The sequence below is a fragment of the Leptonychotes weddellii genome, chromosome 4 (assembly GCF_054177405.1).
Source record: "Leptonychotes weddellii isolate Sample4059 chromosome 4, ASM5417740v2, whole genome shotgun sequence".
NCBI classification, from domain to species: domain Eukaryota; kingdom Metazoa; phylum Chordata; class Mammalia; order Carnivora; family Phocidae; genus Leptonychotes; species Leptonychotes weddellii.
Genome location: NC_138372.1, coordinates 153,454,943 through 153,466,846, shown reverse-complemented (window position 1 = coordinate 153,466,846; position 11,904 = coordinate 153,454,943). Strand labels below are relative to the sequence as shown.

The 11,904-nt window shown below is 35.1% G+C and overlaps 1 protein-coding gene across 8 annotated transcripts in view; it reads left to right on the top strand.

Annotated features, from left to right (window-relative positions):
- TAF2 (TATA-box binding protein associated factor 2) overlaps positions 1–11,904 on the top strand; it is an 82,243-nt gene that overhangs the window by 51,446 nt on the left and 18,893 nt on the right. For all 8 annotated transcript variants that reach the window (XM_081816464.1, XM_081816460.1, XM_081816465.1 and 5 more), the window contains one exon: positions 4,898–5,007. In XM_081816464.1, coding sequence (XP_081672590.1) covers positions 4,898–5,007 — 110 coding nt within the window. The remainder of the gene's footprint in view (positions 1–4,897; positions 5,008–11,904) is intronic.

The window sequence follows — 11,904 nt, the reverse complement described above, 5'->3', positions numbered from 1 at the left end:
TTTCAGAGGTACAGATCTGAGATTCAACAGTCTTGCACAATTCACAGCACTTACCAGAGCACATACCCTCCCCAGTGTCTATCACCCAGTCACCCCATCCCTCCCACCCGACACTTTTCTTCTTAATTGATGTGATTCATTTATATCATCAGTAGGGAACCTCTTAGTCTGTACTTAATATCATCCAGCCCATAGGTCTGTTCATAGTTAAAAAATTCAGCATGTCTTTAAAAATCTTTAATGTTAATTGTCAAGAAGTGTTACCACATAACAGTTAATGTATGTACGTGCATATTTCTTAGTATTTTGGCACATCTGTCCATATTTTTGTGTTTCTTCTTTGCTTGAATAGGAGCTCTGTCCTTTTCTCTTTGTTCCCATCATTACTCTTTCTCCCTTTTTCTTTTCTTTCTTCCTTTTAGGTATAATTGACATACAACATCATGTTAGTTTTAGGTATACAACACAATGATTCAATATTAGCATATATTGAGAAAATGTCACCACAGTAAGTTCAGTTAACATGCTCTCCATACATAGTTATACACTTTTTTTCTTGTGATGAGAACTTTTAAGATCTAATCTCTTAATAACTATCAAAAATGCAGCACAGTATTATTAACTATTGTCACCATGTTGTACATCACATCCCTATGACTTATAATTATAGTTTTGTACTCTTTGACCTGCTTCATTCATTTTGCCCCCCTTTTCCCTGCAACCACCAATCTGTTCTGTTACTTTTTCTTAAACTCATTAAGTAACTACAATACAGATCTGCCATATTCCACTTTATTGATTGGATAGAATTCGTAGTCTTTAAGATGCGTAAACATTGGTATATGTCTTAAAATCAGTGGCATTACTCTCTCCTACCCCAGACACAAGCATTTTATTTTTATGGCCCTTGGTTGATCTTTAAACTCCTAATGATGAAATGGTCTTCAATAAGAACTAAATTTTTTTTTAAAGACTTATTTATTTATTTGTGAGAGAGAGACACAGAGAGAGAGAGTGAAGGGGAGGGGCAGAGGGAGAGAATCACCAAGCAGACTCCCTGCTGAGTGTGGAGACTGACGACTGATGCAGGGCTCGATGTCACGACCCATGAGATCATGACCTGAGCTGAAATCAAGAGTTGGACACTCAACCAACTGAGCCACCCAGGTGCCCCAATAAGACTTAAAATTTAAAAATATATGTGGATTTTCTTTTTCTTTCTCTCTTTTCTCTTTCTGTGTTTATTATTATATGTATCAGAATTACTGATTATGGTAGAGTTAGATAAAGCTCTGAAGAATTTTAGGGTGAAACCTTAAAGTCTGGAGGAAAAAAAACCCAAATTACCTGTAATTATTCCTTGATGCTTTAGAGCTAAACTTGAAAATTGTTTCTGCAAGGATGCTTCCTTGATTCCCTATACTGGATCATGTCCCTGAAGTCATAATTGCCCATAAAAATCCTACAGTTCTTCCTATACTTAAGTAAAGAAATACCTCCTATATATAAGTATTAATTTTATAGCTGGAACTATTTGATTATCTTCGTCTCCCCCGTGGGAATATAAGTTCCAAAAAGATAGGGACCATGTTTCCTTTTTGTCAATGTCTGGAATATAGCATAGTGCCTTATATATAGTTGGTTCAATACATGTGAAATGAGTGATAGGATGCAGTTTTTTCCTTTTTCCTCTAATCATATGTATGGCTTTTTTTCTAATCATATGTATGTTTAACTTCTTTCATATGTTAAAGAGAAATGATTTTATCTCTGTTGACAACTGTATACAGAAAAAAGCTTTAAGGTGTTTATTTTGAAATGTTGGGGAAGTTCTCAGTCTTTCATGTTGGCTTGATGTTTTAAATATAGTAATAGGGTTGTCCACTTTATTTGTGTAGTTTTCTCTCAATAGAAGATTTTCAGATTATAGATTGGTTCTTCATTAAGGTATCTTGAGAATTTAAACTAAATAAATGCACTTTAATTAACCTGTATAATCACCTGACCGATTATTAACGCTTTTTTTCATCAAGTTTGCTGTTCATTTTACATGTCTGTTAAGATAAATAATCTAAAAAAAGGATGGGGCGCTGGGTGACTCCATTGGTTAAGTGACTGCCTTTGGCTCAGGTCATGATCCCAGCGTCCCATATCGGGCTCCGGCTCAACGGGGAGCCTGCTTCTCCCTCTGACCCTCTCCCCTCTCATTCTGTTTCTCTCTCTCTCTCTCAAATAAATGAATTTTAAAAAAAGGAAAAAAATCTAGGTGCATAGTTTTTAAATAAATAATTAAATCTAGGTGTTTTATTTTTGAACTAAAATGAAATTTAAATTTTTGAAAATTATAGTTTCCTTTCAGTTGGCATAACTTTTTTCTTTTCCTTTTTTTCAAGATTTTATTTAAATTCAAGTTAGTTAACATATAGTGTAGTATTGGTTTCAGGGGTAGAATTTAGTGATTCATCACTGGGCATGACATTTTAAAATACTCATATAAATTTGGAAAAATGCAAAATTACATTAAGAAGAAAACTTAAATAGCCTATAATTATTTTAACCAGAAACACTTAACATTTTGGATTATTGCTTTCCAGTCATTTCTACCCCTGACTATACTTTTTATATTGATAGGAAGAACTATTAATTATATTCTTTAAAATGGATAGGATTGTTTTAGGGGCGCCTGGGTGGCTCAGTCGTTAAGCGTCTGCCTTCGGCTTGGGTCATGATCCCAGGGTCCTGGGATCGAGCCCCACATTGGGCTCTCTGCTCAGCGGGAAGCCTGCTTCTCCCTCTCCCACTCCCCCTGCTTATGTTCCTCTCTCGCTGTGTCTCTCTCTGTCAGATAAATAAATAAAATCTTAAAAAAATAAATAAAATAAAATGGATAGGGTTGTTTTAAAGATGACATGGAATTATATTTTGGTTTTGGAATGAAGCATACATATGATCACAGTGTATCCGTCCCTCAAGAGACACACATACATCCTGTGCTTTTTCTCATGACAGATTTTGAGCATGTTTTTGGTTTTGATTTGAGTTTCTTATTGATAAGTGATGGACAATAGATTGGACTTGCCCACTAAGAAAATTCTCAACTGTTTAGGGAAATAATGTGATGCAGCAGCAAACCTATAAACCTGTGACTTTCTCAGGATTTGCTTTAGGTCTTTTCCAGTTGTCTGAAGCATATGCTTATTCTGCATTTTTATGTTTAATCTTTGTAAAATTAAGCATGAGATTCTCATTGTTTTCCCTTAAACTTCATCTCCTCCGAGTATCACTTTGGGTGTTTAGTCATTTATAAGTATTTCTTTGTAAAATCCTTTCTTCTATCATCTAAACTTTAGAGAAAAACAAAACTTTTGAAGCAATGTTTAATTTGATAGTAGTAATACATGTACTGATCACTATTGCTCTTTCAGTGATCATTTCAAAGATATCCTCAGTTTCACTCTTTACAGTTCATTGGCACACCTACCACTTTGGTATTTGGGGTAACTGGGAAAGCAGCCGAATAGAAACTTAAGTTTTCTAATTAATGCAGACAAAGTATAACAACATTAACCTGCTCTAAAGAACAAACTTGTCCATATTTTTAAAGATTGTTTACCTGTAATAATGATCTATTCTTACAGATAGATTTTGAGGTCCTTAAGGACAGGAATTGTGTTTATTTATAAAGTTACGAAAATATGCATATGAAATATCCATGAAGATACGTATCCCCTTTCATAATCCCTATGTGTAAATTGCATCTGTAACTCCATTTCACTTTTTGTTCTCATAGCTTTTCAGTAGTCTTTTATACAGTCTTAAAATATCAAAGCACAAGAGGATATTAAAGTGAGAGCACATCTTTCAGTTTTACAGACATAAAATTGAAGCCAAAAGGGGTTAAGTATCTTAATCTGCAACCTAGTAGTTCCACTTTCTTCCCATGTCTTTTTCAAGTATAAATCCAGTCTGATGCCTTACCACCAACAATTAAATATAAAAACTGCCTTGGGTTCACCTTTCAGGTTTTGCTAATCTCATTTGTAATTACAACCTAAGTTTCTTCTCCAGTTGTATCCAAGCATTCCATTACTGTGTGGTCTTGAATCTCTTAGGCCTGGGCCTGGCTCTTATCCCTGCACTCAATGTTAGGCTACTGCCATAGCTTCCTTGCTTTTGCTTTTCTTTTTCTATCCTCTTTCTCTTGGCATTTCCTACTCATAGCGTTGGACATTTTCGTTTTCAGATTTTGTTTTGGTCACACTGCCCTATTTTTAGAAGACTCCAGAAGTGTTCAGCTGGCCTCTCACAGGGGATAACTCCCAGTAGCGGACTTTAACTGTTACTCAACACGAGGATACTTTGACTAATTAACTCCTCTAAACTTCAGCTCATTTTGAGGAAACCTTTTTTTTTGGTCTCCGTATTTTAAAAGCTTCTGCACATTTCCATGCTTTACAAAGATACTATAATAATGAAGTTTATATTCATTTTATTATCTCAGGGTAGACTTGTTCTTCATCCATATGTAATTTTTTTTTTTGCCCCATTTTAAGATTTTTGTATTTACTGACCAGTCTTTCTTTAAAAATTTTTCTAAGGAGAATAAATGTTCATTTTAGAAATGGAATGAGAAAGGTTGGTTAGGAATACATGAAGTCAGGGTTTAAAGGACCTCCTTATACACTAAGGTAATTTTAGAAAAGAACAAACCCACCAGAACCTTTCTAGTGAAAAAACAATAGTAAATTTTAGGATGTGTAAAATAATGTCTTTTGAAGTTAAACTTAAACACAAAAATAAATCTAAGAAGAGATGATAAAATAGGAAGGAGATACTATAGATAATTTTCAAATGTTTTTACTTCATGGTCAGCGGAAGTTTTTTCTTTATCTTTCAGACATAAGATTCTAAACATGTTGACGAAGAACCCACCATTTACTAAGAACATGGAGTCTCCGTTATGCAATGAAGCCTTGGTAGATCAACTTTGGAAACTTATGAATTCTGGTAAGAATTTGAAAAAAAATTTATTATTGGAGTATTTTCATTTTGCAGCAAGTTTTCAGTACTTAAAGAACTATGGTTAATATTTTATCTTTTTTTTTTTTTTTTAAAGATTTTATTTATTTATTTGAGACAGAGAGAATGAGAGAGAGAGAGCACATGAGAGGGGGGAGGGTCAGAGGGAGAAGCAGGCTCCCTGCCGAGCAGGGAGCCCGATGCGGGACTCGATCCAGGGACTCCAGGATCTTGACCTGAGCCGAAGGCAGTCGCTTAACCAACTGAGCCACCCAGGCGCCCTTTTTTTTTTTTTTTTAAAGAAGGATACTTATCACATCTGCCTTCACAGTGGTGAGTGTGGTGACATTGACTAAGGATATATTCACTCACTTTGCCTCACAAGGTGGTTGAGGAAACAAAAATATTAATTTATGTGGAAGTATCCCACATGTCTAAAGAGCTATAAATATAGAGCTGCATACTATTGTTATTTTTATTTCAGAAGATTATAAGGAGTTGAAAAATATGTCTTCTCACCTGTTTTCCCTTGCTGCCTAGTGGCCTTTCCCAGGGGTAGCCAGTTTCCTGTGGATCCTTTCAGGAGCGGTGTATGTTGTTACTGTTCTGCACAGTGGATACCATGGTATCTCATTCACAGTTTGAATTCACTGTATTTGGATGAGGTGAAGAGGCAGGATAGCCCAGTGCTCCTTTGTATAGGCTCCGGAACCAGGTGGATGAGGGTCAGGTCCCAGCTGAATAATTTATGAGGTGTGACTTCTCTAAGCCTGTGTATCTCCTGATGATACCTGCCTCTGCAAACTGAAAATTCAGTGAGTTACTATCTGTAAAGCACAGTATCTAGTTCATATGAAGTGCCCAAAATGTTAAACTAACAGAGTAATGATATCGTTTCGCTTCTCATGTGCTTGAGCTATTTGTAGTTCCTTTTTGGTAGGTCATTCATATTCTTTGCCATTTTTATTTAATTGAATTTTTGGTCTTTTCCAGTTGACTTGTAAATGTTTAAAGAAAATTTGCCTTATGTATCTGATGTGTTGAAATTATAATATTGGTTTGGGTTTAAAATTCAATTAAAAGGTAAATTTATTTTACTTAAAGATAAACTGTGCTGGGTAGATGGTGAGAGAGCAGTTGCTATTCATTCCAATATGTATGTTACTTTATCTGCTGTCTAGAATATTAGAAAATAACTTGTTTATTTAGACAATAACTAAATAATTCAGAAAATGTTTGTTTCATTGGTGGCCACTTCACTAAATCATAACTAAATACCAAGTTCTGATTCTTTTTAAAAAAATTTTTAGAAATTATTTTATTTACTAGCATTGTGATGTTAAGTAATTGTATAACTCTGTCCCTCAGTTTCATAATCATAGTGCAACACACCAAGTAAAAGCACCATAGCAGGTATCAAATTGAAATACAGTAGTATGGCTCTTGCCCTCAAAGTATTCAGAAAACACAGAAACCGGTTTCTACTGATAAAGCTAAATTATTTTTCTAACGGTTTCCCTAATCCCTAGAAGAATGATTGCTGCTGTTTACATAATGTTTTATATTTTGCTACTTGTGGTACTTGAAGGATGTTATGATTACTGTCATTTAGATCCGGGGGATGAATACGCAAGTTCAGGAACTTGTAAAGGATCATTTAATAGTTAATATGTGGCACAAACTGTGTTGAATATATTCTTAACAAGAATGCATGATTCCATGACTGGGATGGATTATAACTTCGAGGAAAGCATAATGAATTACAAAGAATCTCTTATCACCTTCTAGGGAAGATTTCTTGAACAAAATAAATATGTGTTTAAGATTAATGGAACAATTTCTATAAGACATTTGAAACCCATTGGAAAGTTGTGGTTATATAAATTCAAGCTCTGATTGATGTTTTAGTATTTAATTTTGATAGTGTTCGGTATAAAGTACAGTTGTTGCTTTGATTTGGAATTCCCTGTGGCAGTTCTCTAAACAAAACAGATCTGTAGTTGTAAACAATTTATTGCTCAGCTCTTCAGAGTTATAAATAAATGGGAGGAATATGAACAGTGGGAGTGGCATGAATAGTTGGGAATAGTTTTTTGTTTTGTTTTGTTTTTAATGTTTTCAGAGGACATTGGACATTAAGGGAAATTGGTTAGAGGATTGCTCATTTCTCTTCCACTCCTGAACTTTTGGGATACATGAATGAATCTGATTTAAGAAATACCTTTTTTTTTTTAATTTTTTTTTTTTTTTAGGTTTTATTTTTAAGTAATCTCTAAACCCAGTGTAAGGCTCGAACTTACAACCCCAAGATCAAGAGTCATATATGCTCCACCAGCTGAGTCAGCCAGGCTTCCCATAATTTTTAAAGTTTCTTTTTATAAAATGGTAATGTCAATATAATCGTGTTACAGAGTTTTATCTGAACCAAAATAGAAAATATTATATAATTTTATTACATTCCCCACTAATAACATTTAAGTATATTTGGCCTTTGGGGGAAAGAATTGTATGTACATAGTTGTAGTTGAAATGAAGGTATTAAAACAGCATTTTATCATGATAATTTTTTCACATTACTATATATCTTCTTGTGATTGTTTTTAAGAAAAAAAAAAAAAGGGCGCCTGGGTGGCTCAGATGGTTAAACGCCTGCCTTCGGCTCAGGTCATGATCCCAGGGTCCTGGGATCGAGTCCCGCATCTGGCTCCCTGCTCAGCGGGGAGCCTGCTTCTCCCTCTGCCTCTCTCTCTCTCTGTCTCTTATGAATAAATAAAATCTTTAAAAAAAAAAAAAAAGAAATGGTAATGAGAATTCGCTTATAACAAAAGGAACTAGAATATCATCTAAGTCCCTAAATCCTACTGAACTCTGTCTGCCCCTCACTCCCTATTGGGACTCCTTGGTCATCTGGTCATTTGAGATAAACATTATCTTTTTTTTTTTTTTTAAGATTATTTATTTATTTATTTATTTATTTGACAGAGAGAGAGAGAGCACAAGCAAGTGGAGTAGCAGGTAGAGGGAGAGGGAGAAGCAGGCTCCCTGCTGAGCAAGGAGCCCGATGCAGGGCTTGATCCCAGGACCCTGAGATCATGACCTGAGCCGAAGGCAGTTGCTTAACCAACAGAGCCACCCAGGCGCCCCTGAGATAAACATTATCTTGATTTACATATGGAGAACAAATAAACTGTGGACAATAGGGATTTAATTATATTCATTTATTTCTGTTCTATTCCCAAGTGGATTTGAGATGTGTTGACTTTGCATAGTTACAAAGTTTGTTGAACCCATTTGAAATAGTATAGAGAGACCGTATCATAGCAGTTAAGGAAAGATCATTTCAGAAGGTGGTCATCAGGTGCTTTTGAAGAATCAAAGTTTGCTTAGCTGGTTTTAGAAACTTCTCAATAAGAGAGTAATTGTGGTAGGATACATAACATTAGGATTTCAAAAATTGAAATTAATTTGAGAGTAAGACCAATGAACTAATTATATGAAATTATATTCATGTTCTTTTGAAATTCATATATCATTAATGAATATTAATAATACTCTTTTTAGAAATATACTAGGGGTATTTAGAGCTGAGAGGTAAAGAAACTAGGGGCTCTTGGAAACTGAGTCATCCTAATGGCTGTATACCAGAAGGAGGGTTCCCAGACTTCTACCGTTGAGATCCTAGGACTGCTTGGTCTCTGCTCTCTGCCTGGTGTGTGGTAGCTGCGCTCACCTTTTAAGTTCTGGGTTGCTACTCTGCTATCATCCCAGCTGTTTTTGTTTTGAAAACACACATATACACAGCTATATATGTATGTACATATACATACAGATATTAGATATCTTACCCCATTCCTTAATTTTCCCACATAACTTTTACTCCCCAACATTTTGTTTTTAAAATTTTCAAAGCTTAGAAAAATTTTTAGAACAGTACAGTGAATGACCATGTATTTTCATCTTGGTTCACTAGTTGTTAACTTTTTACCATATGTACTTTCTTTCCTTTCCCTCTTTCTTTTCCCTCTCTTTCTTTGTGTATACATACCTCTTTTTTTTTCCTGAATTGTTTGAAAGTAAATTGCATCATGGTACTTTTCCCAAAATACTTTATTCCTAAGAATAAGGACATCCTCCTACATATCCTCAATATCGTTAACATGGCCTACTCCAGTATATATCTCATAACCATATTTCCTCAGTTGTCCGCCAAAATGTTGTTGTAGTTCCCATATAGCCTTTAAAGAATAATGCTCCTCAGAAAGAATAAACATTTTTAAAGAGAAACTGCTTTCACATCATATGGTCTTTGTCCCTAGGTGTGTAAGAATCTTAAATAAATAGGTTTATTTTTAATCACATTGTTCATGGTCAGTTCTTTTTAAAGCTTCAAGTATTCATTTATTCACCATTTATTTCTTGAGCACCTCCAATATACCACTATACTATGTTTTGTGTATATAAGAATTTAATACAAATAGATAGTTGCTGAAATAAAAGAGCACAGTACTCTAGAAACCTGAAGAATAGAACCACGAACCCTGCCTGGAGTGGCAGAATGTTTGTGCTATGGTGACATTTGAGCTAGCTCTTAAGGAAGAGTTTGCCCAGGAGAAAGACATTTTAGGTAAGAGAATTATATGAAAAAGCCTCAAGTTTTGAAAGGGTGTTTGACAAATAGTGTTATCTGGAAAAATAGATCAGGAGTTTGCATTTTATCCTGTATACAATGAGGAACAGGTGGAGTTACGACCTGGCTCTCTTCTATTAGCTGTATATATATTTTTTCCACACTGAAAGAAATGATTTTCCTTTCCCAAAGAAAAATATTTAAAAATTCAGAACATATGAGAATCCTACCTTTTATAGCTTTATGTAAGATACTGGATTATAGACCAACATGACAATAATTTTAAAAAATACATTTAAAAATTAAGAACTTAGGACTTGGAGTTTATTATTGGTGCTTTGCATTTTATTTAAAACGTAAGTACTTTCTCAAGTCTTACCTGATTAACAGTGTTTTTTCATTTCTCAAGATAGAGGCCTGCATTGAAGAGATTGTATATCATTATGAAAGAAATCTTAGCCATTACTCCCAAGTTGCTCTTCAGTGTTTGGCAATTACTGTAAGGATGACAGGAAAACATTTATGGAATTGCTCAGGACATTAATGGCTGTTTACATCATACTTTTTAGTATTTGGAAGCGTACAACTATACTCTAGGGGTTAGAATGAAAGAAAACTAATTCAGCTTGATGGAATTTGTCACATTTCAGAGTAAGAAAATAGACAACTTTGATATTAACATCAGAAGATTTCAAAGTTCTGGCCTTCTGGTTTACTCCCCCCGAACGCTCCTTTTTAGGAAGAAAAATGGTCAAGAAAATGAAAACATATTAATACATTTTTTTGTAGGAAATTACATACATGTATACACACATGGATATGAGTGAAATGTTTGTACTTAGTGTAATACGCATGGAGAAATCAGGACAGAACTGCCCTATGGCAGTTCTTATTTGCCTGACTCAACTCTGTTCAGATTTCCAAGCTTCTTTCATCAATAAGAAATGCTGGGTTTGTTGAAAAATGTATTGGAAACAGTGGTTTTCAAAGGGACCTCTCTTCTTAGCAGTTTTTTGGCTTGATCAGCTTTAGTAGCAATTACTTCAAAAAATGAAGAGATCTTTTTAGTATCAAATTTGCTATTTGGGGGGTTTGTCTTTAGATACTTTGTGATTTGAGTAGAGAACATCGGAACTGGGTTTCCTACTTTCTTCATGAATGTTGCTCTTCTGTTCCAAGTAAGCAAGGTGGGTCCCAAAGTATAACTGCTAGTGAGACAGGATGGACAGCACTTGACCTGAGAGGAGTGAATAAGGTCTGTTTTATTTTTCATATATTATGAGCATTCCTTGCCACTTAGGTGATGGGGGCCATTTAAGCTAGAAGAGGGTCTTCAAAATGCTGTAACTGAGGGTAGAAATCAGGAGCTGTTTCAGGGCCTCTCATTAATGGAATTGATTGATTTGAAATAATAGAATTTTTGACCTGAGGAGATCTTAAGCATCATCTCAGATCCGTGTTCTCATTTTAGGGCCCAGGCACCTGACTTGCCCAAAATCACAGAGCTAACTGGTAATTTAGCAGAAGTATTTTCCCCACTATGCCATTCAACTTAATTGCACTGTCAATAATGACAACCGTTTTAAGATTTTGTTCCATGATTTTGAAATGTAGTGGAGCTTCGATTTTTTTTTCTTTTGTAATTTTGTAGGAAATACTGCTCTTCATTTTTTAGCTCCATCTTAAATCAGCCGTACATTTCTTTGAGGGAAGACATACTATCAATAATTTCCCTCGGGAACAAAATAGTATTCATTCCTCCATCCAAATTGAAGATCTACCAAAATCTTCAAAAAACAAAACAAACCATGGGGCACCTGGGTGACTCAGTTGGTTAAGCTTCTGCCTTCAGCTCAGGTCATGATCTCAGGGTCCTGGGATCAAGCCCTGCATTGGGCTCCCTGCTCAGCAGAGAATCTCCCTTTCCCTCTGCCCCTCCCCTCAGTCTTGCGCCCATGCACGTGCTCTCCCTCCCTCCCTCTCTCTCTGAAATAGATTAAACTTAAAAAAACAAAACCAAAAAGCCCACATAGAAATAAAAAGTATCAAAATTCTTATTTTAGGGGTTCAGTGCATTTAGCAGCCTTCACTGTGCTGCCTAATCATTTTTAAGCTGACTTTAAAAAAAAAAACACCCTAGTTCATCAAAATGTACATTTTCCATTTGCTAATAATTTTTTTTTAAAACTTTGAGGAATTCACACTCAATTACCTGACTGGTTTCGATGTCATCTACAGCATAGTTCAGGATGGTTATT